The 26,935-nt window shown below is 34.9% G+C and overlaps 1 protein-coding gene across 2 annotated transcripts in view; it reads left to right on the top strand.

Moving 5' to 3' along the window:
* Nucleotides 1-26,935, top strand: part of NECTIN3 (nectin cell adhesion molecule 3) — a 203,227-nt gene that overhangs the window by 22,847 nt on the left and 153,445 nt on the right. For both annotated transcript variants that reach the window (XM_007493645.3, XM_001362333.5), the window contains exon 2: nt 22,708-23,049. In XM_007493645.3, the coding sequence (XP_007493707.2) occupies nt 22,708-23,049 (342 nt within the window). The remainder of the gene's footprint in view (nt 1-22,707; nt 23,050-26,935) is intronic.

Consider the following 26,935-nt stretch of genomic DNA (forward strand, 5'->3'; position numbering starts at 1 on the left):
AACTGCGTGTTTATATTCTTTGACCATTTAATCAGTTGGGGAATCTAAAACTTACTCTTAACTATCAATTAGTACTATTAAAATAAGGACCATCCTACCTTGCCCTTTATTTCCATTGTCCAAGTCAATTTTCTGTATGCAACAAAATATCTTCAGCTCCTTGGCAATTTAATTGCTTTTGCTGCAGAACCTTGTTGAAGAATTTTGGCTTTGTTATTGTTTTGTTTTTCTCTGAATAAATATTTACCCTTTATCTGAGGATATAATTGAGATTTTACTAAGGAACTTCTTTTGAAAAGAAGTTAATTTGAAAAGGACAACCTAATAGTTTTAATATTTCTTTTTCCAAACAAAATGAGAGAGCCTTATGTGAATACTTTTTTTTTTTAAATTTACATCTAGAATTTCAGATGTTTAACGGAAATATCTGTTGTTATATTTGGAATGTCACTGAAAATTATTTACAACCAAAATATTTCCCCAATATCATTCTAAATTAATATTTTCCATGGTTACCATAGATTGTAGAGTCTTATCAGCCATGTAAGATACTGCATATTTGTCATTTTACTTTAATAAAAAGAAATGTATTAGAACATGTAGATTGTTAGGAATATGGGATAATTTATAATTTAAAATACTGCTTTTTGATGTTACTAGAATAAACTCTGATGACCAGAACTTATGCTATTGAATTTCTATATAGAATTGACAGCTATGGTTTGACTATAAGCAGTAAATTCTCTTTCACTTTTCTGAGATTTATATATGAAGTATGGAAGAGAAGACAATTTCTCATAAAAGCTCGTATCCTGATTTTAATGATGTTAAAAAAAAAAACAAAACTTTTGATTTTAGTTGCACTGACCTTGCCCCATGCCTGGAATCAATCCTTCCTTACCTTTCTCCTAGTATCCCTTATACCCTGATAGACTGAATTTAAGTACTACTACCTTTTATAGGAAGCCTTTCTTTCTATTTTAAAAAAAATCACTTAACTTTCTGTTTTAGAATGTATACTAAATATCAGTTCCAAGGAAGCTAGTAAGAGCTAGGTAACTGGTATTAAATGATTTGCAAGGATGTGTCTGAGGCAGATTCAAACCTAGGACCTCTTGTCTATAGGCCTGGCTCTCTATCCACTGAACCACCTAGCTTCCCCCAGGAAATCTTTCTTGATTCTCTCATCCCTCCCACCCCCCACCTTTGTGTTTAACTGCTTTGTATTTATTCCATATTTATTTTTAAAATAAAGACATGTATATAATCTCAGAATATATGTTTCTTAATAGCAGATAAGGACTGTTTCACAATGCATACCTAGCATGTAATAGGTTCTTAATAAATAGTGTCTGAATTTTTCTTACAGTCAGAAAAGAGATGTAATTTTATAATAAAAAAAATGATTGTTCTCTTCCCTTTGTGCCTCAAAACCTTTTCTCCTTATAGTCATGTTATCCAGCTCACAAAAACAGTGGAAGTTGAGATGAAATGTTTAAAGAAGACATACTTTTGTGATCTCTGATTTTACTATGTCTTGTGTCCCTATTTTTCTTAGAGACAAAGCCTTAGTTCAGATCTTTATCATCTCTAGCCTGGATTACTGCAATAACCTCAAGAGTCTCCGAGTCTGAAGTTGACCTATTCTGGTCCATCCTTCACTCTGCTACCAAGGGGTTTTTCCTAAAACATGCTAACCCATGTTACTATACCCTGCCTTCTGCCTCAACCTGGACTCCAATGGTTCCCTATAATCTCTAGGATCAATTATAAAGTTTTACTTGGGTCATTTTAAAGTCTCTATAATCTGACCTCTTGCTATCTTTGCAGTTTTCATATCCCTTTCTCTCTTCCATGGACAATCCAGCTAGAGCTGTACTGGCCTAGTTGCAAGCTTCATCAACTCCTATCTGGTCTCTTCAAATAGCTTGCTGATAGGTCTTCCTGCCTCAAGTCTCTTTGGCGGTAAGAGTGGAGAGGTGACATAAGACTGTGATTAGGAGGACAGACTGGCATTTTCAATTCATAAAGTACTAAGGCAGAGTAAGTGAGAGTAAGAGAAGAGGTCAATGTTGAGGCTCTGGGTTGGCTGACTTGGGAGATAATGGTAATACCCTCATTAGTAATTGAAAAAAATGAGGAGGAATTTGGAGGAGAAGGGATAATAAGCTCTGTATTGGACATGCTAAATATGAGATTCTTTCATCCAGTTCAGTATGTCCCAGGTGATGCATGAATAGCACAGGAAAGAGGCTGGATATAGAGCTCTAGGAATTATTTGTATAGAGATGATAATTGAACCTGTGGGAGATGTGTGATCTGTGGGAGATCACCAAGTCAGATGATCAACAAGTATTTATTATGCTCCTGCTATGTGGGAAGCATTGAAACTCAGCACTAGAGCTACAAAGAAAAGTAAGACAGCCCCTGTACTCAAGGAGCTTACAGTCCAGAAGAAATTCCATGAAAACAACTATGTACAAATGGGATAGGTGCAGGATAAATTGGAAATAATTTGCAGACATACATAGAGGCAAAAGAAGAGAGGTACCAGGGCAGAACTTTGAGGGATATCCATAGTTACTGAGAATGATACAGATGAAGAACGAGAGAGAGAGAGAGAGAGAGAGAGAGAGAGAGAGAGAGAGAGAGAGAGAGAGAGAGAGAGAGAGAGAGAGAGAGAGAGAGAGAGAGAGAGAGAGAGAGAGAGAGAGAGAGAGAGAGGGAAAGAGAGAGGGAAAGAGAGGGAAAGAGAGAGGGAAAGAGAGAGGGAAAGAGAGAGAGAGAGAGATGTCACTGAAACTTATAAAGGAGAGAGCGTTCAGGATGACAGGATGAACAATAGTGTCAAATCTTGCAGAGAGGGAAAGAAGAATGAGGCATGACTGAGAGAGACTATTAGTTTTGGTGATTAAAAGATCATTGATAACTTTGGAGAGAACAGTTTCACGTAAGTGATAAGACTAGAAGCCATATTGCAAAGGTTTTAGGGGAAATGAAGGCACTACATGTAGATGCTTTATTTGCAGACCTTTCATTGAGGAAAGGAGAGAGATGGAATGATAGCTAATGGGGGTTAGTATGATAAAAGAAAATAAAGTAAGGTTTTGAGGAGAGATGATATGATTGCTGTCTGTTAGAAGTGAGAAAGGTTGAGAGAATAAAGTATGTGATTGGCATTGGTCAGAAGTGACAGCTCCCTTTTCATCTGTGGTTCAGTCGTTTCAGTTTTGTCTGATTCTTCTTGATACCATTTGGGGTTTTCTTGGCAAAGATATTGTAGTGGTTTGTCATTTCCTTCAGCTCATTTTACAGATGAGAAAACTGAGGGAAACAAGGTTAAGTGACTTGCCCAGGGTCACTCAGCTAGTGTCTGAGGCTAGATTTAAACTCAGTTCTTCTTGACTGGGCCTAATGCTCTCTATTGCACCACTCAGCTGTCTCTCTTCATCTGAGACTGGAATAAATGAGGAGATAGTGGTAGTAGATGCAGAGAGAGGAGAAGAGAGCTCAATGTAAGAGGTCTCAATTATTTTGGTGAAATAATGAGGCCTGTTCCTCATCAAAGAGAGGGTAATAGATTTGAGAAGAATCTGTTTGTGATGCTTGTAGAAAGTGGGCGAATGAATTGATTAGGGAGGAGTAGAATGATCTCTTTGTTTCAGTGAAGGCTCTTAAGATTAAATATCATAGGATCTTGGAAGTTCCATTCTATGATTTCTTATAGCTCCTTTCAGTAACCTAGAGGAGCAAAGGAATCAGATGGCAGAAGTAATTAGCATTAACAGTTTTTGTTTTTGTTTTTTTTTTACTGGTTATCTAACTTGTATAAGTTTGAAAGACTGAACTCTGATCAATACAAAGATCTCTTGGATTTCCAGGGGCCTGAAGATGAATGAATGTTACCTACTTCCTACCACAAGATGATAGACTAAATATATAGAATGAGCCATATTTTTAGATATGGCTAATGTGGGAATTTATTTTGCTTGACTGTTCCTGTTACCTAATGTAGTTTTGTTTCTCTTCTTCTCCTACCTCCTGTGCAGGTGAAGTTGAAAGGAAGAGGAAATAAATTGTTAATTGAAAAAAGGAAAAGAAAAAAGATTTAAGTAAAAATCTATGATGATAGTTACAATGTAATAAAGTATAGGCAAAGACACATCAGAAAAAAAACATTATTATAGCATCTTTCATTACTACCTCCCATGTACTATGTGCATCACAGTATTTTCATGAAATTTCTTAAAAATCTTTACAACTAAGATATCTTCTAGTGACTTAAATTCTCTGCTTAGTGTTATTTTCTATGGTATGGGGGGAGTTGTTTGCTTCTAGGGTATTCTTTGTTCTTTGTTCAAAATGAATCCATATTTTTTAAAATTAAAGTGAAGGGTGGTTGAAGGAAAAATTTATTTCAAAATTGAACCTTATCATTACATGTTTTTTTCGCTTATATTGTAATAACTAATAAGCATTAAAATATGCTTAAAATCTTAAAGTGCAGAAGACTGCCAAGGTTCTACTGAAGCTATGTACACAGACACACACACACACATAAAACATATATACATATACATATACATACATATATGTAATATATGTATATATATAATATATATATATCCCCAACTTTATACCTTTTGTCTTAGAATCAATATCAAGTATAGGTTCTGAAGGAGAAGAACAACAGGGGCTAGGCAGTTGGGGTTAAATGACTTGCCCAGGGTCATATAGCTAGGAATTAGTTGAGGTCAGATTTGAACCCAAGATCTCTCATCTCCAGACCTGGCTCTTTATCTACTGAGCCATGTAACTGCCCCATGAAGCTGGGATATTGAGATTAGTTCTAGATGTTGCATTTGTGAATGGGCATTGACAAACCAGAGAATATCCAAGGGAGAGTCATGTCATATAGGAGGATTAGTTGAAGGAACTAAGGCTATTTAGCTTGTAAAAAAATGTCTTACAGAGGGGATATTGTAATCAACTATCTTTAGGTATCTGAAGAACTCCTGTGGAGAGGAATAAATTTGGTCTTCTTGGTACCAGAGGGCAGAAATAAGAACAGTGGATATGATTTACTAAGCCAAGATTGTTGTCAGGGAAAAAATACTAAGAGAGCTAGCTAAAACTGGAATGGTTGCCTTATGAGGTAGTAGATTCCTCTAAGAAATCTTACCTATCACCTGTTGCAAATGTAGATTGGATTCTCCTCCTGATAAAGATTGACTTTAAAATGATCACTGAGGACCCTGCCTGCTCTGAAATTTTGTCCCTTTACATGTGTGGTATTTTATTGTGTATAAATTGTTTTCATACATATTCTCATTTGATCATGTAACAGAATCCTTGAGGTAAGGCTTCTTTCTGATTATATATTCTGTGGAAGGATCAATTTTTAATAAATATTTGCCTTTGCTTGGAGATATACACAAACATGCATGTGTATGTATGTGTGTTTATATGTGTATATATATACACACACACACATATATATATATATATAGTATGCACCGAATATATATCTCTCATTTTGTTTTTGCCATATAAATGTGGCTCTATTTTTTTTTTGTTAATATTGATAAAATGTTATCAGCAGATATGGTTCTGAAATTATCTCTCTCTTATATTTGGAAATGTTATGCCATTTATTAGGATCCCATGAAGGCTTTGAAATCTTTACAGTAGCATGGTATAACACAAAAAATTGGGAATGTTCTGTGGAAAGAAGAATTTTATGGAATTAAACATATGACCAAAAGTAACATAACATTTTTTCACTCCTTCCAGACTCCCTGCAGATCATTGCAAACTTAAATAACTTGTCCTACTTCTGACTTTTGTAATATAACTTTCTCAGTCTTTGCAAGTTAACATCTCAAAAGGTTTTAAGGTCTGGTTTTTTAAAAGTGCTTTTCATTAATCATCATTGGAAAACTAGAAGTAAATGTAGGGAAAAGGACCACCATATGACATGATCTTCAGAAAATGAAGGAATCATGTCTATTTAATATTTATATCACTTAGCCAAACCCTTGTACATAACCTAAGTCTCTTTTCTAGGTTCATACCTGCCAATTTAGAGCCCTTAATTTTGCATGTCTGGTTTGAATGAATGTTCCTTCACTGGTTTGGTTTTTTTTTTTTGCTCAAATTTGCCCATTCCTTGTAGCTAGTTAGGACACTTCTCCCCCCCCCCCCCCACCCCCAAGGTTTCTTAAGAGCATCCTTTTTGTCACCATGTGGTTTTCTTTAGCCGTTGCCCACTCATCATGTCTATCTCAGTTCAGTTCTATATTGGGATCCATTTTAAGCTACTTTCCAAGAATTTTTTATTATCTATGTCTCTTTCATTCTTCCCCTCCCCTAATGGTTTGAGGGGAGGTGCATGGAACCACATTCAGAAGTCTTTTTTTCAAGTACATGAGTTAATGAAACTAATAGAAATCACATGGTTATCTCAATAGCTCTCAAAAAGCCTTTAACAAAATATAACATCTATTCCTATTGAAAATACTAGAAAGCATAAATATAAAAAAGGCCTTTTTTTCAAAATAATTAGTATGTATTTAAAACCATCAGCAAGTATCATCTGAAATGGGCATAAGTTAGAAGCTTTCCCAGTAAGATCGGGATTGAAGTGAGGATACCCATTATCACCACTATTATTTAATATTATACTTAAAATGCTAGTTTTAACAATTAGAGAAGAAAAAGAAATTGAAGGAATTAAAGTGGGCAGTGAGGAAACTAAATGTCTCTCTTTGTGGATGATATGATATACTCAGAATCCTAGAGAATCAACTAAAAAGCTAGTGGAACTAGTAACTTTGGCAAAAGTTGCAGGATTCAAAATACACAAATCATCAGCAATCCTATATATTTCCAGCAAAACTCAGCAGCAAGAGTTAGAAAGAGAAACTCCATTTAAAATCATTCTAGACAATATAAAATATTTGGGAATCTTTTTTTTTTTCAAGACAAGCAGGAATTATATGAACACAGTTACAAAACACTTCACAAATAAAACTAGATCTAAACAATTGGTTTAGGTAGGCCGAACTAATGTAATAAAAATGACAGTCTTACATAAATTAATTTACTTAGTGCCACTCCTATCAAACTACCAATAACCTGATTTATAGAATTAGAAAAAATAATAAAATTCATCTGAAGAACAAAAGATCAAGAATATCAAGGGAATGTCAAGGGAAGAATATCAATGGGGGAAAAAAATGAAAGTTGGTGGCCTAGTAGTGCCAGATCTTAAACTGTACTATTAAGCAGTAATTATCAATAGAATCTGGTACTGGCTAAGAGATAGAAGGGTGGATCAATGGACTAGATTAGGAGTAAATGACCTCAGCAATTTACTGTTTAATGAAGCCAAAGATCCCAGTTTTTTTGGAATAAAAACCCACCATTTGATAAAAACTGCTGGGAAAAATTGGAAAACAGAATGGCAAAAATTGGATTTAGATTAGTATCTCACATCCTATATCAAGATAAAGTCGTAATGGGTATATGATTTAAACATAAAGAGTGATATCATAAGTAAATTAGAATAATGTATAGTTTACATGTCAGATCTTTGGAGAATGGACAAATTTACAATCAAACAGATAGAGATCATTGTAAGATGTAAAATGAATAATTTCTATTATATTAAATTAAAAATGTTTTGAACAAACAAAACCAATGCAACAAAGAATAGAAGGGAAGCAACAAACTGGGGGAAATTTTTATAACAAATTCCTTTTATAAATGTCTAATTTCTTAAATATGTAAAAGAACTGTCAAATTTAAGAATTCAAATCATTCCCCAATTGATAAATGGTCAGAGTATGAATAGGCAGTTTTCAGATGAAGAAATCAAAGCTGTCAATAATCATGAAAAAAATGTTCTAAATCCCTCTTGATTAGGAAAATACAAATGAAAACATCTCTGAGGAACCACCTCAAATATCAGTTTGGCCAATATGACAGTAAAAAAAAATAATAAATGTTAGAGGGAATGTGGCAAAATTGGGACACTGATGCATTGTTGGTGAAGTTGTGAACTGATTTGACCATCTGGAGGTCATATCATTCTGGAGGGCAATTTGGAATTATGCCCAAAGGACTATAAAAGAATATATACCTTTTGATCCAGCAATACCATTACTAGGTCTTTATCTCAAAGAGGTAAAAAATAATTGTGAAAGGACCTGTTTGTGCACAATTATTTATAGCTGCACTTTTTGTGATGGCAAAGAATTGGAAACTTAAAAGGATGTCCTCAATAGGGGAATGACTAAACAACTGTGGTATATGATGGTGTTGTAATACTATTGTGCTATAAGGAATAATGAACAAGATGGTTTTAGAAAGAACTGGAAAGATCAATGTGAACTGATGCAGAACAAAATAAGCAGAACCAGGAGAACATTATACCCAGTAACTGCAATATTTTGGGATGATCAAATGTGACTGACTTTGCTATTAACAGGAATACAATGATCCAGAACATTTAAGGGACTTATGAAAAAGAATGCTATCCATCTCTAGAGAAAGAACTGTTAGATTAGAAATATGGAAGAAAACATGATTTATCACTTGTTTATTTAGGTGTAGGTTTTGTGGTTTTGGTTTTATAAGATTATTCACTTATAAAAATAAATAATATGGAAATATGTTTTGAGTGATGTGTGTTTAACCCATATTGAATTGTTTGTCAACTCTGGTAAGGGAGAGAGACAACATGAAACATATAACTTTGGAAAACTTATGTGGAAATTTATTATTAAAATAAAATAAAGATAAAACATTTTTAAAAAATCAAGTAAACAAGTTGGTGTGATAAAGACGGGATAGAACATTACCTGACTGGAAATTAGGATAGCATAAACACAATGCTTTGCACTGGTGATTAAGAAATAATTGATTGTGTCATCTTTGTTAAAGTAGTCTTTAAAACTGTAATTGACTTCTTTTATATATTGGTCTGTGGCTGTTCCAAATTTTGTCTTTTTTATGCAGACCTCTCACAGCATGTCACTTTACGAAAATTGTATGAATAGATTAAAGTTGATGTGAATTGCCTTTACTAGTCTCTTCTGAGATCTTGAACTTCCCTCTTTTTTATTTTTTCATCATTTTCTATCTTTATCGTAAGGGAAGTTGTATGTCCTCAGAGTTTTTCCTTATTTTCAGTCTCTCTTTGGCTACTGGCAATTTCCCATATGCCTACAAGCATACCTGTCTCCCTCACCCTCAAAGAACCTTTACCTGATCTGCCCATTCCTGCTAGCTATTGGCCTAATTATGTATGCTCCTCCTTGTGACTAAATTCCTTGAGAATGCCTCCTCTGCACTTGGAGGAAATACCCATGTTGTTGAGATATCTTTTGGATCATTGGAATATTTACATTGATCAGTTGATTCTTTCTTAATATTCTCTTGGTTGTGTGATACCATATTCACCTGGCTCTTAGTAACTTTTCTTTTTATTTTTAATCAAGCCAAAGAAATATTATAATGTACATGATAGTATGCTAGTACATGCAAATAATTTTAAAGAAGTAAATACAGATGCTCTAGTATATACTCTTTTAATTCATAAGGATGCACAATTTTTTAAAAAGTTTGGAGACCATCAAACTATACAGTGAATCAAGTTCTGCATCAAGCTTCAAATGGGAAAGCAGCCTACCCACATACATACACACTAAGAAACTAGCTACACATAGCATTAAAAAGGAAGCCTTCACCTTCTTTAAGGGGTAGGGGAAATAAGGGTTAGCAATTAAAAAAACACACCAACACAAGAGCATTCTCATTTACATAGCAGAATTATAGAATCAGTTCCACATATAGCTTTTAGATTGTTCTACTTGTCTGTCCAAGTTCTGAAATTCCTTCTATTCTGTGGACTTAAATAAAATGTTTTAATGACCACTTTTTCCCTGCATCGATACTAATTTTGATTCCCCAATTAAAAAACTGAAAGTGAAAACAATAACTAAACCTTGTTCTTAGCTTTTTTTTTTTAGTTTTAGTTTTTAGTTTTAGTCAAGGAAAAAGAACTCTACACAATGGTCATTCCCCAAAAAGTATGTCTTTGTGCACCATGAGTCCATTCTTTTCTCTTTTAGGTGAATAGCATGTTCTATCATTTGATCATTGCCTTGATTAGATTTTGTAAGTCTTTCAAAATTGTTTTTCTTTACATTGTTGGCCCTTTGTTATTGTCCTGATTCTACTCACCTTATTATGAATCAGTTGATACTACCTGATGATTTTGCAATTTTCTTTTATCATTTATGACCCAATAATTTTCTTTGGAGAAAGCTATAATTGCTTTTCCTTTGGTGAATGATTCGTCTTTCTGGGGAGATCTGAGAGTTAGTGAGGAGCAAAGAAAATGTTTTAAGCCCTCCATCTTATTTATCATGTTATCTAGGAGTTTCATTGGATTTTTTCAGTCTGATATCAATTTCAGTTTTTTTCTGAAGCAGATATGTGGGAATTGATCAGTCTTCCCTCTATTCAGGTCTTGGCCAGACAGCTCTACTAACTTTGTATAGAAAAACTCTCTTCCTTTTAAAAAATTGCTCTTCATGCTGGCATTTAAAGTTTCTGCTTTCCATTCTTTTTATGCTCTTTCCCTAGGCAGTATAATACACTCACAGGATTTCAGCCCTCATTTTTGTTCATGTGATTCAAGAATTTATCTATGCTTTTTAGCCCTAAGTCACAGACCCACATTTTTAGCTGCCTCTTCGATATTTCTACCTGGGATATTTCATTCACACCTCAAATTGAACATTTAAGAACCTGAATTCCTCTTTTTTAAAAGACATTTCTTGTCATGAGTCTTTATTAGATAGCCCCACCAGTTTTTATCATTTACCTATTTTGAACTCAGAAGCATTTTTGATCCCTTTTTCCTTCAAGATATATATCCAGATAGTTGTCAAAGTCCCATCTATTTTCCCTTTGTAATATTTCTTGCATATTTCCCTCCTTTTCATGCCTTTTACTGCCATCCTAGATTTTGCCTTCTTTACCTCTCACCTAGACTACTGCAATAATGACCTCTTAAACCACTTTCCTATCTTTAAGCTTTCCTTTTTCCAGTTGATATTTTCCCCCTCTTTCCAACTGGCATATTAACTTTTTTAAATTAAATTTTTCTATTAAATGTACAATTTTAATATTTTTTCTTTGAAGCTTTTTAGTTCCAGAATCTCTTCCTTCTCCTTCCTTATTGAGAATGCAAACGGTTTGATACAGATTAACATTTCCTTATTAGTCTTGTAAAAGAAAACGCAGACCAAAAAGAGAAACTAAAATTAAAAGTTAAAAGTATGCTTTGAATTGCATTCAAACTCCATCAGTGCTTTCTCTGGAGTGGGATAGCATTTTTTTTTTAATTTTCACCCTTTAATTCCAGCAGCTCCACAATCTCTTTTCCAAAATCTTTTCTATTTTTTTAAATTTTATAGTATTTTATTTGATCATTTCCATGCATTATTCATTAAAAACAAAGATCATTTTCTTTTCCTTCCCCCCACCCCCCGTAGCCACTGCGTATCACATGTGTTCTTGCTTCGAACCCATTGCCATGTTGTTAATATTTGCATTAGAGTGCTCATTTAGAGTCTCTCCTCTGTCATGTCCCCTCAACTGCTGTAGTCAGGCAGTTGCTTTTCCTCAGTGTTTCTACTCCCACAGTTTGTCCTTTGCTTATGGATAGTGTTTTTTCTCCTAGATCCCTGCAGATTGTTCAGGGACATTTCACCGCCACTAATGGAAAAGTCCATTACGTTCGATTATACCACAGTGTGTTTGTCTCTGTGTACAATGTTCTCCTGGTTCTGCTCCTCTCGCTCTGCATCAGTCTCCATGGAACTCCTCCACTTTATTATTCCTTTTAGCACAATAGTATTCCATCACCAACATATACCACAATTTGTTCAGCCATTCCCCAATTGATGGGCATCCCTTCGTTTTCCAATTATTGGCCACCACAAAGAGCGCAGCTATGAATATTTTTGTACAAGTCTTTGTGTCCATTATCTCTTTGAGGTACAGACCCAGCAGTGCTATGGCTGGGTCAAAGGGTAGATATTCTTTTGTCGCCCTTTGGGCATAGTTCCAAATTGCCCTCCAGAATGGTTGGATCAGTTCACAACTCCACCAGCAATGAATTAATGTCCCTACTTTGCCACATCCCCTCCAGCATTCATTACTTTCCATACCTGTCATGTTAGCCAATCTGCTAGGTGTGAGGTGATACCTCAGAGTTGTTTTGATTTGCATCTCTCTGATTATAAGAGATTTAGAACACTTCTTCATGTGCTTAGTAATAGTTTTGATTTCTTTATCTGAAAACTGCCTATCCATGTCCCTTGCCCATTTATCAATTGGGGAATGGCTTGATTTTTTGTACAATTGATTTAGCTCTTTATAAATTGGAGTAATTAAACTTTTGTCAGAGGTTTTTATGAAGATTTTTTCCCAATTTGTTGTTTTCCTTCTGATTTTAGTTACATTGGTTTTGTTTGTACAAAAGCTTTTTAATTTGATGTAGTCGAAATTATTTATTTTACATTTTGTGATTCTTTCTATGTCTTGCTTGGTTTTAAAGCCTTTCCTCTCCCAAAGGTCTGACATGTATACTATTCTGTTTTTACCCAATTTACTTATGGTTTCCTTATTTATGTTTAAGTCATTCACCCATTTTGAATTTATCTTGGTGTAGGGTGTGAGGTGTTGATCAATTACTAATCTCTCCCACACTGTCTTCCAATTTTCCCAGCAGTTTTTATCAAATAGTGGATTTTTGTCCCAGAACCTGGGATCTTTGGGTTTATCATATACTGTCTTGCTGAGGTTTCTTGCCCCCAGTCTATTCCACTGATCCTCCTTTCTGTCTCTTAGCCAGTACCCAATTGTTTTGATGACTGCTGCTTTGTAATATAGTTTGAGATCTAGGACTGCAAGGCCCCCCTCATTTGTGTTTTTTTTTCCATTATTTCCCTGGATATCCTTGATCTTTTGTTATTCCAAATGAACTTTGTTACAATTTTTTCTAAATCAGTAAAGAAATTTTTTGGGAGTTCCTTGGGTATGGCACTAAATAGATAAATAAGTTTGGGTAGGATGGTCATTTTTATTATATTGGCTCGTCCTATCCATGAGCAATTAATGCTTTTCCAATTGCTCAAGTCTAGTTTTAGTTATGTGGCGAGTGTTTTGTAGTTATGTTCATATAGTTCCTGTGTTTGTCTCGGGAGATAGATTCCTAGGTATTTTATTTTGTCTAAGGTGATTTTGAATGGGATTTCTCTTTCTAGTTTTTGCTGCTGAGCTGTGTTGGAGATACATAGAAAAGCTGATGACTTATGTGGGTTTATTTTCTATCCTGCAACTTTGCTAAAGTTGTTGATTATTTCAATTAGCTTTTTGGTTGAATCTCTAGGATTCTTTAAGTAGACCATCATGTCATCTGCAAAGAGTGATAACTTGGTCTCCTTTTTGCCTATTTTGATGCCTTCAATTTCTTTTTCTTCTCTAATTGCTACTGCTAGTGTTTCTAGTACAATGTCAAATAATAGAGGTGATAATGGGCATCCTTGTTTCACTCCTGATCTTATTGGGAATGCATCTAGTTTATCCCCATTGCAGATGATATTAGCTGATGGTTTTAGATATATGCTGTTTATTATTTTTAGGAATGACCCTTCTATTCCTATGCTTTCTAGTGTTTTTAATAGGAATGAGTGTTGTATTTTATCAAAGGCTTTTTCTGCGTCTATTGAGATAATCATGTGGTTCTTGTTGGTTTGCTTGTTAATGTGGTCAATTATGTGGATGGTTTTCCTAATATTGAACCAGCCCTGCATCCCTGGGATAAATCCTACTTGATCATGGTGGGTGACCCTTCTGATCACTTGCTGGAGTCTTTTTGATAGTATCCTATTTAAGATTTTTGCATCTATATTCATTAGGGAGATTGGTCTATAGTTTTCTTTCTCTGTTTTTGACCTGCCTGGTTTTGGAATCAGTACCATGTTTGTGTCATAAAAGGAGTTTGGTAGAACTCCCTCTTTGCTTATTATGTCAAATAGTTTGTATAGTATTGGGATTAACTGTTCTCTGAATGTTTGATAGAGTTCACTGGTGAATCCATCAGGCCCTGGGGATTTTTTCTTAGGAAGTTCTTTGATGGCCTGTTGGATTTCATTTTCTGATATGGGATTATTTAAGAATTCTATTTCTTCTTCTGTTAGTCTAGGCAGTTTGTATTTTTGTATATATTCATCCATATCACTTAAATTGGTGTATTTATTGCCATATAATTGGGCAAAGTAATTTTTAATGATTGCCTCAGTTTCCTCTTCATCAGAGGTGATGTCCCCCTTTTCATCTTTGATGTTGTTAATTTGCTTTTCTTCCTTCCTTTTTTAAATTAGATTGACCAGTACTTTGTCTATTTTGTTTATTTTTTCAAAGTACCAGCTTCTTGTCTTATTTATTAAATCAATAGTTCTATCACTTTCGATTTTATTAATTTCTCCCTTAATTTTTAGGATTTCTAGTTTGGTTTTCTGCTGGGGGGTTTTAATTTGGTTGCTTTCGAGTTTTTTTATTTGCATTTCCAATTGATTGATCTCTGCTCTCCCTAGTTTGTTAATATATGCACTCAGGGATATGAATTTACCTCTGATTACCGCTTTGGCTGCATCCCAAAAGGTTTGAAAGGATGTCTCGCCATTGTCATTTTCCTCGATGAAATTATTAATTGTTTCTATGATTTCTTCTCTAAACGATTTTGGAGTATCATATTGTTTAGTTTCCAATTAGTTTTTGATTTAGTTTTCCATGTGCCATTACTGATCGTTATTTTTATTGCATTGTGGTCTGAAAACCCTGCATTTATTATTTCTGCTTTTCTGCATTTGTGTGCCATGTTTCTGTGACCTAATGTATGGTCAATCTTTGTGAATATGCCGTGTGGTACTGAGAAGAAGGTGTATTCCTTTTTATCCCTATTTATTTTTCTCCATATATCTATTAATTCTAATTTTTCTAAGATTCCATTCACTTCTTTTACCTCTTTCTTATTTATTTTTTGATTTGATTCATCTAAATTTGATAATGGTTGGTTCAAGTCTCCTACTAATACGGTTTTACTGTCTATTTCTTCCTTCAATTCTCCTAGTTTCTCCATTAGAAATTTGGGTGCTATATTATTTGGTGCATACATGTTGATTAGTGATATTTCCTCATTATCTAAAGTCCCTTTTAACAAAATATAATTACCTTCCCTATCCCTTTTGATCAGGTCTGTTTTTGCTTTGGCTTTATCAGATATCATGATTGCCACTCCTGCCTTCTTTCTGTCAGTTGAAGCCCAGAAGTTCTTACTCCATCCTTTAATTCTGACCTTGTGGGTGTCAGCCTGCCTCATGTGTGTTTCTTGGAGACAACATATGGTAGGGTTTTGGATTCTAATCCATTCTTCTATTCGTCTACGTTTTATGGGTGAGTTCATCCCATTCACGTTCAACGTTATGACTGTCACTTGTGGACTCCCTGGCATTTTGATATCCTTCCTTAATTCTAACCTTTCTTCTTCAGCTCTACCTTTTAGTCCAGTGATTTACTTTAAATCAGTCCCCCTTGTACTTCCCTTTCTACACCCCTCCTTTTTTATTCCCTCCCTTATTTTCCCCTGTAGTCTTTTTAAAATTCCCCCCCCCATCCTCTCCCTCCCTTGTACTGCTTCCCTCCCCACCAGTCTGTTTTTTAACCTTCTACTCCCCTATAGGGCACAAATCTACTCTCTTCCCCAATGGATTGGATTGTTCTTCCCCCTTTGGGTCAGTTTAAGAGTTGAGTATTTCCTATCTCCATCCTCTTTACCCTTCCAGTGCATCGATGTTCTCCCCCCTCCCGCCATGAGCTTCTTTTGACATATAAATTTACCCCCATTTGTTTCTTTTCCCATTTCTTTTAGTCATAACCTCTTTTCTTTTTTAGCTTTAGTCATGTATATATATATATATATATAAATATATATATACATACACATGTATATGTATTTATGCATGCATATATCTATATACCTATTTATGTCTTGTCCTTTCATCCTATACAGTTTGTCACTGTTCCTTCTGATTGTAGTTCTTCTAGCTGCTGAGGTTATAGCAACAGTTTTTAAGAGTTGCCAATGACCTCTTTTCTTATAGGGATACATATCATTTTGACTTATTGAGTTTCTTAAAAAAAATTTTTTTGTTGTCATTGTTGTTTTTCCCCTCTTTTTTAATTACCTTTTGATGATTCTCTTGAGTTCTGTGGTTGGACTTCAAATTTTCTGTTCAGGTCTTGTCTTTTATTTATGAATGCTTGGAACTCTTCTGTTGTGTTAAATGACCATACTTTCCCCTGTAAGAATATAGTCAGTTTTGATGGGTATTTTATTCTTGGCTGTAGGCCTAGTTCCCTTGCTTTCTGGAATATCGTATTCCATGCCTTTCGGGCCTTCAGTGTGGATGCAGACAGATCCTGTGTTATCCTCACCGTGTTTCCATGGTATCTGAATGGCTTCTTCTTGGCAGCTTGTAATACCTGTTCTTTCATCTGATTGTTTTTGAATTTGGCTATAACATTTCTTGGTGTTGTCAGTTTGGGATTAAATACAGGGGGTGATCTGTGGATTCTTTCAATCTCCACTTTCCCCTCTTGTGCTAGGATCTCGGGACAGTTTTCCTGGATAATTTCCTCTAGTATTATGTCCAGGCTTTTTCTTTTGTCGTGGTCTTCTGGTAGTCTGATTATTCTTAAATTGTCTCTTCTTGCACGATTTTCTAAATCGTCTGTTTTGTGAATGAGATGCTTCACATTTTCCTCAATTTTTTCATTCTTTTTGTTTTGTTTTATAGTGTCCTGCTGCCTTGTGAGGTCACTTGATTCTAGTTGTTTTATTCTGGTTCTTAAAGATTGGATTTCATCTCTGGCTTTTTGGTCGTCTTTTTCCTTCTGGTCTGATTTTCTTTGAAGATTGTCTTTCACCCTCTTTATCTCATCTTTCATCTCCTTTGCCTCATTTTTCAGCTGGATGATTTTAGCTTTCAGGACACTATTTTCTTGTTTTAGTTCCAGTGCCTCTGTTTCCAGATGACTTATCTTAATTTTTAAGTTCTTTTCCCAATTGTCTTCAGCCTCTCTTAGTTGTGTTTTGAGTTCTTCCACAGCCTGTATCCAATTCGCTGTGATGTCTGGTTTATCGTTTGCTGATCTCTCCCCCTCTGTTCCATTTGGTGAGTAGTAGCCGTCTATTGTAGTTTCTTTCTTCTGTTTCTGTTGTTTGTTCAATTTCACCCCTTCTTTCCTCCACGTATTTGTCTGTGCTCTTGTTCCTCTCATTTTTTTGTTTTTTGGGGACTTCTATCAGTCTCCCCTCTTGGAGCTTTAACAGAGGATCTCTTGGTGTAATCTCTGGGGGATGGTTGTTGGGGATTTGAGCTTTCCTGTACTCTGGAGGCATTTGATTGGCTTAAAGTCCAGCAGTTGATGAGGATGGATGGGGAGCCTGGGCTTCCCTGTGTTCTGGAGACTTTTGATGGGATTGAGTTCAGCTTAGTTGGGCTGGGTTTACTCGTGAGTTTTAAACTTCCTGGACGGCTGGAGTGGATATGGAGGATCTCCAAAGCTCTGGCCAGGCTCCCAGGTCTATGCTCTTTCTAGGCTGCCATGTTGACTTTGCCTCTTGGTTTCTGTTTTTTTTTTTTTTTTTCAGAAGACCCTGCTCTCTAAGGGGGGAGGGGTAGTGGCTTGCCTGGGCTCTGAGGGTTCCTGATGGGATTTGGTTCACCTGGTTTGGGCCGAATGAGCCCTGATGCAATAAGCCTCCTCCTCCACAGTCTGTGTTGAGTGCCTGGAGACTGGCCCGGGTTACTTTCAAGGTAAGCTCTTTGGAGCAACCACTTTGCTGGCTCTGAGTTTTCTGTCCTTTCCGTAGCTCTGAGGGCTCCTGATGGGATTAGGTTCAGGTGGTGCCCTAAAGCTGGGACCTCCCTTGAGACTCAGATGGAAGGACCCAGCCAGGGGGCTACCGGCTCCCCCCTTCTCTCTATGTTTCCCTGCTGTCTGTGTTGGGCACCCAGGAGACTGGCTCAGGTTGCTTTCAAGGTGAGTCCTCAGAGCCCTGAGGTTCCCGCTGCTGCCGTGGGCTAAGCACTCTGGGTTGGGGGCGATGGGTCCTGGGACCTTCTTTCTGTCTACCCCTTAGATCTGAGTGATCTAGGGTTCTGGTTTTTGGGGTGCTGTACCTTTTGATCCAGGTCCAGGAGGAGGTTTCCCCAGGTCTATCCTGTTGTTCAGCTTGAATTTCGGTGGCCTAGGAATACTCTGTTTGCCATTGGTAAGGAAGGGTTTCTGAGGTCTGAACTTTCGCTGCTTCTATGCCGCCATCTTGACCGGAAGTCCGGGATAGCATTTTTTATCATAAATCCTTCAGAATTATCCCAAGATTATTGTGTTGCTGAGAATAGCGAAGTCATTCATAGATGATCATAGTACAGTATATTACTCTATGCAATGTTCTCCTAGTTTAGCTCACTTCACTTTGTATCATATAAGTACTTAAAGGTTTTTCCAAAATCATCTTGCTCATCATTTCTTATAGTACAATAATATTCCATCACAATCATATTCTATAACTTGTTTAGTCATTCCCCAATTGATGGGCATCCCCATAATTTCCAATTTTTTGCCACCATAAAAAAGCTGTTATAAATGTTTTTTTGTATATATAGGTTCTTCTCTCTCCCCCCAACCCCCCCTCGCATTTAAAAAAAAATCTCTTTGGGACACAAACATAGTGGTGGTTTTCAGCCGAGTCAAAATTAAAATGATCTGTTTTATATCTTGTAATGCTCTCTATCTCGTTTCATCATAAATTCTTCGTTATACATAAGCTGGTTGGTAAACTATTCCCAAGCTTCCCAATTTGCTTATGATATCCTTTATGTCTAAATCATGTAATCCACTCTAATATAAGCTTCTGTTTTATAGCTTAGTTCATTCCATTCACAGTTAATGATTACTTACTGTACATTTCTCTTCACCCTACTTTCCGTCTGTCTCATTTATCCCCCCCCCCTTATCCCCTCCCTCAGATATTTTGTTTCTGACCATTTGCCTCCTTCAGTCTACCTTTCTATCAACACTAGCACTTTCTCTTACCTCCTTCCCCTTCTACTTCCCTGTAGGGTAAGATATATTTTTATGCCCAAGTGAGTGCATATTTTGTTCTCTCTGAGCCAAATCCAATGAGAGTAGGTTCAAGAGTTGCCTGACACCCCACCCCCTCTTTCCCTTCCACTATAAAAGTTATTTTGTGTTTTTTTAATGTAAGATAATTTACTCCATTCTATCTCTCCATTCTCTTTTCCCCATTGCATCCCTGTTTCTCATCCCTTAAAAGTCAAATTTTCTACTCATCTCCCATCTTTTCATCAGGAATGCTCGAAAATCTTCATTTTCCTTTAAATACATTAACTTCTTCAATACACAGATCTGTCCTGTCATTCCCCGATCAGGAAGCTTAATTAGTTTCCCAATGTCTATCAAATAATCATCCATTTATTTTGCATTTATTATCTGATACTTTTGGGCAAACATCTATGGTGAGGTAAAAAAGACAACTAAGATAGGGTCATTGCCCCTCAAACTGTTGCCTTCCCAGTCAGACCTCTTTATTTTTGCAGCTTTGTTTTTTGTTATGCTTCTTCCAGTGCTTGTATCATTATTTATAAACACTTTCATTCTAGATCTTCATACCTTTGGGGAAAATGGGTTGAATGGAGCTTATGAAGGGTTGAGGTACTCATATTGCTCAAAGTATTTCATTACACTTTTGTGTTGAAATTGTTATATTTAATTCAACAAGCATTATTACTTGGCACTTTATTAGGTGCTGGGGATGCAGAGACAATAACAGAACAAGATGCCTAGCCATGTTTATTATGGTCATCAGATTTGAGATAGCATAATTTTTTCTTTTAAAATTAAAATTTTATTTTTCCCTAATTACCCATAAAAACAATTTTTAACATTAAAAAAATTGAGTTCCCATTCTTCCCTCCCCCCACTGAGAGACAGTCAGGAATCTGATTTAGATTTTACATGTGCAACCATATAAAACATTTTTTTAATATTATTCTTTTTGTGGAAAAAAACTTTAAAAAGAAAATGAAATATATTGTGCTTTGGTCAGAATTCAGACTCCTTTAGTACTTTTCCTGGTAGCAGATCACAGTTTTAATTGTGAGTCCATTGTGGTTGACGTAGATCAATGTATTACAGTGAATAGGTAAATCATTCACAGTTCATTTTATATATTACTGTTACTGTGTACAATGTTCTGCTTCTACTCACTTTGCATCAGTTCCTGTAAGTCTTTCCATTTTTTTTTAAATCCTCCTACTCCCTCCTTTCTTCCTTCCTCCCTCCCTCTCTCCCTTACCTTCTGTCTAACAATCAATGCTGTGTATTGGTTCTAAGGCAGAAGAGTGGTAAGGGTCAGGCAATGGAGGTTAAGTGACTTGCCAGGGTCAGACAGTTAGGAAATGTCTGAGACCAGATTTGAATCCAGGACCTCCCATCTCTGGGCCTGGCTCTTAATCTACTGAGCCACCCACCTGCCCCCCTACTCCTTATTTCTTATACCACAATAGTATTCCATTACAATTATCTACTATAACCTATTAAGTCATTCCCCATTGAGTTGATAGGCATTCTTTCCTTCACTTTCCAATTCTTTGCTACCCCTAAAAGAGCTGCTATGAATATTTTTATACATACAGGTCTTATTCCTATTTTAAAAAATCTCTTTGGGATAAAGACCTAGTAATAGTATTGCTGGGTATATATGTTTTTATGACCCTTTAGGCATAATTCCAAATTGTTCCATTACATTAGTATTTCAAATTTCCCACATCCTCTCCAAGTTTTGTCATTTTCCTTTTCTGTCATAAATGCTAATCTGATAGGTGTCAGGTTAGAATTGATTTAATGTGCATTTCTCTAATTAATAGTTAGTGATTTAGAGCATTTTTTCATGTAACTATAGATAGATTTGATTAGTTGATTTGAAAATTGCCTGTTCATATATCCTCTGACCATTTATAAATTGAAGAAAGATTTGTTTTCTTAATTTGACTCATTTCTCTTTATATATTTGAGAAATGTACTGGAGAAACTTGAAAATTTGTTTCCAGTTGTGATTATTGAATATTATTCCTTATCTCATTTCCCCCTATTTATCCTACTTTTTCTCCTTTCACCTATCTGTTCTAAAAAGTGTTTTGCTTCTGACTATCACATCCCCCAATTTTTTCTCTCTTCTATACTCCCTCTCTTATTTCCTTTCTCTTGTTTCCTAGATTTCTATATCCTAATGAGTGTGTATATTCTCTCTTTGAGTGAGTTCCAATGAGAATAAGAATCGAATACTCCCCTTCCCATTTCTCCCATATCTTCTTGTTCCACTGCAAAAGCTCTTGATATCCTCTTGTTCCTCCATAAAAGCTCTTTTGTGCCTCTTTTATGTGAGATCATTTATTCAATTCTTTCCCTTAACCTTCTCCTAATGCATTCTTTTATTTTACCTCTATTTTTTTTGGATATCATCCCATCATACTCAGCTCACACCCTTGCCCTCTGTGTATATATATTCCTTCTAACTACCTTAAGTTACAAGTATTATCTTTCCATTTGGAGATGTAAACAGTTTAACCTTATTGAATCCCTTAGATTTCTCTTTCCTTTTTTCTTTTAATCTCGTATATGCTTACCATTTTATGCTTCTTTTGCATCTTTTATTTGAGAATCAGATTTTCCATTTGGTTCTGGTTCTTTCATCAGGTATGCTTGAAAGTCCTCTATTTCTTTTAATGCCCATATTTCCCCTGAAGAATTATACTCTGTTTTTTTGTATAGATGATTCTTGGTTGCAATCCTTTGCCCTCTGGAATATCATATTCTAAGCCCTTCTGATTCTTTAATATAAAAATTGCTAAATCTTGTGTGTGGCACCATGATATTTGAATTGTTTCCTTTTGACTACTTATACTATTTTCTCCTTGACTATGATATTCCTAGAATTTTTCCTTTTGGAATCTCTTTTAGGAGGTATTTGATAGATTGTTATTTCTATTTTACTCTCTTGGTCTAGAATGTCAGGATTATTTTTCCTTGATAATTTCTTGAAAGATGATACCTATGCTTTCTTTTTGGTCATGACTTTTCAGGTAGGCTAAAAATTCTTAAATTATCTCTCCTGGTTCTGTTTTTTCCAGATCACTTGTTTTTCCATTAAGATAGTTCACATTTTCTTCTATTTCTTTCATTCTTTTGACTTTGATTGTTTCTTGATATCTCATGTAACTTATTTCCTATAATAACCTTTTTATTTGAGAAGAATGTTTTGGTAAAAAATAACAGAAAATGGTGGAGGAAGGTGATAAGACAGGGATATTTTTAAATTGTTTAACCTACCATTTTGGCACTATTTCCAGGACAAGGGATTCAGGACCAGAACTGTTTAAATTTCTCATATTTTTTGAAGGAGAAAATATAGTTGTGTTTTCATGGGTATCTTCAGTTTTAATTAACATTACTAATTCTTATCTTTGTCTTTTTTTTAAGGTACCTTAGCTGGACCAATTATTGTGGAACCATATATCACAGCAGTGTGGGGGAAGAATGTTTCATTAAGGTGTATAATTGAAGTAAATGAAACAATAACACAAGTTTCATGGGAGAAGATTCAAGGCAAAAGTTCACAAACTGTTGCAGTTCATCATCCTCAATATGGGTTCTCTGTTCAGGAGGCCTATCAAGGGAGAGTCTTATTTAAAAATCATTCACTTAATGATGCAACAATTGTTCTCCACAATATAGACTTCTCTGATTCAGGAGAATATATATGCAAAGCTGTTACATTCCCATTAGGAAATGCACAGTCATCTACAACTGTAACTGTACTAGGTAAGCATATTTGCAACATGTTTGTAAATATATTACGTATAATGAAAGATATTTTCAAGGGGATGAAGTAGTTGGAAATTTCGAGTAGTACCCAGGTCTGAAATTCTTTATATCTCTAAAGTCTTGATCTTATATGTTGGTAATTTTATGGTATATAGATTTAACAAAATTTATTTTAAAAAGGTTTTTGCTGTATATGTCATTCTGAATCTAGATGATGCTTTGGCATAACAGTTAATTTTTCATTCTTTTTAGCTTTCAGATTTTGATAGCATTTCCATTTTTAGTTAATTTAAAAAACGTTTTACATTAGGTTACGTTCTGATATTCTTGAGACCATAGAGTTTTAATGTGTGTTAATGTAGTTGTTGTTGTTGTTGTTTTTTGGGGGGATAACTTATGCATCTTTACTATTGTATAGAAGCATTAGTGAATTATGTGTATCTCGTGTTCACTAAAATCAGAAAAATTAAGTTTTCAGATCCTACTCAGAAGGGGAGATGTACTTCTGGTCTTTTTAAAAGATTTTAATAAAAGGTAGAAGATGATTTAAATTTTCTTTTTTTGTAAGAAGCAGTCAATAGTGCTTGTGAAAATGTCATTTGCCCTTATTTTATGTCTCAGCATTGGACATTTGGTTGAAAGTTAATTGCCTGTCAGTTCTTCAAAATCAGTTTTCCACAGTAGAAGCGAAATTCAAGAAAAAACAGAACTAGTTAAATGTTGTAGTACTATATTAAATTAGGTAACCAAAGTTATTTAAGTAGATTGTGCTGTAAGTGACACAGAATAATTTCCAGTAACTAAATATCTAATATATTATCTGAAATGTATTTAAAATATGAAGTTTGTGTTTTAAAGTAAAATTCATTCAGTTAAAAGGCATTAAAAAAGGGGGCAGCTGGGTAGCACAGTGGATTGAGACCCAGGCCTAGAGAGGGGAGGACCTAGATTCAAATCTAGCATCAGACACTTCCCAGCTTGGTGACCTTGGGCAAGTCACTTAACCCCCATTGCCTAGCTAGCCCTTACTGCTCTTTTGCCTTGGGACCAATACATAGTATTGATTCTAAGGTGGAACATCAGGGTTTTTAAAAAAATAAAAGGCATTAAAAATGAAAAATACTTAGTTTCCCCCTTTATTGCTAGCTTTCTGTGTTCCTCTTTTAAATACATATCTTTTTGTAAAATTTTAAACCTCAATTTTATATTTGAGATATTAACTTAGATTGAAGCAATGAAAGAATTAGTATAGAAAAGTCGATTTTTAATGTAATTGTGGAATTGGGCTATCCTAGAGGACAAACAGTTTTAATGTGTGGCTTTTTGAAATAGTAATAACAGCTTTACATTTGGCTGATCATTACGTTCTATGCCCCAGCCATCAACCCCTAATCTTGCTCTTGTTGTCTTCAACTCATCCAACAACAATATCATTAAATTTTCAACCAAAATTGTAACTGGGACACTAACAGCAGAAATAGATTTTGGTTGTTTATGGGATGCTTTGGAATCATTTTTATGTCAAGTGTCAAACTGGGGAACATATCACTGTTAATTGTTTCAGCAAGAATAAAAAAAAGAATACATTTCCAAGGGAAGAAGGTTCCCTTCTTCAGTAGTGATAAGGAGGTATTGTCCAATGTAAAAGAAAGACCCTTCAGTATTTGGAGAATTCACTATGTAAATGGGGGTCTCTTGCATCTGTTTTATAGTACTCTATAGCTTAACATTTGATTGTTATGACTTACTTACTGCTTGCACACAGAATCACAGAATTTGGGGAGGATCTCTTCACCTTAACTGATGTCAGTATGCCTGACAAGCTCATTAGTGAGGGAGAAACAACATTCTTGAAGGCAGCCTCCATTCCATTTTTGAATCGCCCTAATTGTTAGAATAGTTGTGATCTCTCTCTTGAACCTTTCCAAATATAAAAATCAAACTGTAAATATTCAGGTTTCTAGGAACACTAATTGCAGAATCCAGTAAAGATACTTTATATTTTGTAATAACCATGTAAGTTTAGATCTCTTCTAATTTGGTTTTCTACTTGGATTCAATTAAATTCAATAAACATTATTAAATTTCTATTTTGTGAGAGGCTCTGTGAATACAAAGACAAAAGCTTAAGGAGCTTCCATTCTATTGGAGGTTGATCTGTAGAGGACAGTATGTGCACAGATTCATATAATTTTGGAATGGATGAGAGCATTTAAAGGAGAAGACTTGAGACATTTGAGCAAACCTTTGACTTGGAGCTTAGAATTAGAGAGCCAAAAAAAGAAAGAATATTCATACCTAAGACATCTTGGGAAGTAGCAGAGAAGGAGCTGGGGTGAGGAATGGGATGGAGTAGTGTGTTTGTCACATTTAAGTAACAGCAATACACCTTTTCCAATTCTTGTGATACTATTTATCTGAAACAACTGTCTTTGTTTATTTCTTTAACATTACCTTAATTTCAGGTAAACAAAGGAAACAAATTTTTCTAAACTTAAAAACTAGGAAAACCAGGTTATAGTATAGATTAATCAAGTGACAGAAACTATTCTTTACAAGTATAAATGGCAGTATTTTTGCTACAATGAAATTGTTTAAGATGTTAGCAAGAAACATAGTGCATAAAAATGCTAATTGTTTCTTTGGTAAATGGAAATTCACATTCTTACATAACTGGTTAATATTTTAACTCATTTAATAAATCAAAAAAGCACTTATTAGAGCAGAGTAGGTTAGGCATCCTTAGCTGGTTTTCTTTGTACTAATGGCCTTTATAATATTTTTTTCTGTATTTTGTAAAATTGTAAATTTGCTCTCTCCTGATTTATAATTTTTAGTGTGAGTATAACTAAAATAAATTTAGATGCTTCTGGAAGCTTCATAGATCTTTATGTCTCAGATGTATTTTTAAAAATTAGTGTCTTAATGCTGAGCAGAGTAAATGGATTCAAAGAAGTTTTGAAGGAATTTAATCTGGTTTAGATAAAAAAATAGGAAAAGTTACATAATGCAAGAACCATCATGAGATTGTGTGTATACACACATATTTATATGTATTTACATATGTTATGGAAAAATGTTGTGAATTCAGAGGAAGAGTAGAATCGGCATGCTAGAACTAGAGGGAACCTTGGATATCATTCAGTCAAGTGATTTTTATAGCTGAACAAACTGAAGCTGTAAGCGACATGTACTAGAAAGTTACTTTGATCCCAAGAAGTCCTGAAATAAGTTTTTTGTTTTTCCCTAATAGTTGTTTTACAAACCACACTGCCAAGCATATCAAAGGCTCTGACAAAAAAACAACACTTAAGTTTAAATATCCATTACAGTCATCTGACTAGTTATACAATATTCTCCCTATTTGTCCCCCTCCTCACTTCTAGAGGAATGGAGCTATGATACATTGCTAGTTTCTAAGCATATTTTTTGATTTATTTAGATTTTAACTTTTAGTGCTCTTTTAATTTACATTATTTAAAAGCATTTTTATTTTATTTTACAGTTTTACCACTCATGCAAATCATTCTATATTTCTCATTTCCTCATATTTTTCTGGTTTTATTATGCAATATTCACATATTTAACCACATAAATATTCATAATTTATTGCACAAATAGACATTCATATGATGGAGGATTTTTTGAAGCCATTTCCCAATCAATGTACTTCTATTTTGTTAAGTTCTTATTTGAATACTCTGGTAAATATATTTTCATAGTTGAGACTATTGTAAAAGTACAAGTAGTAATGAGCCTTCAGCTTGATAGCAATAAGACTGGAAAGGAAAGGAAGGGACAATACAAGGAATATTGCTTTCAAAGGCACCATGGATAGCTCAATTATTTTGAACATAATTTTAAAATGAAACAAAATTCAAAT

Source organism: Monodelphis domestica, chromosome 4 (genome assembly GCF_027887165.1).
Source record: "Monodelphis domestica isolate mMonDom1 chromosome 4, mMonDom1.pri, whole genome shotgun sequence".
NCBI classification, from domain to species: domain Eukaryota; kingdom Metazoa; phylum Chordata; class Mammalia; order Didelphimorphia; family Didelphidae; genus Monodelphis; species Monodelphis domestica.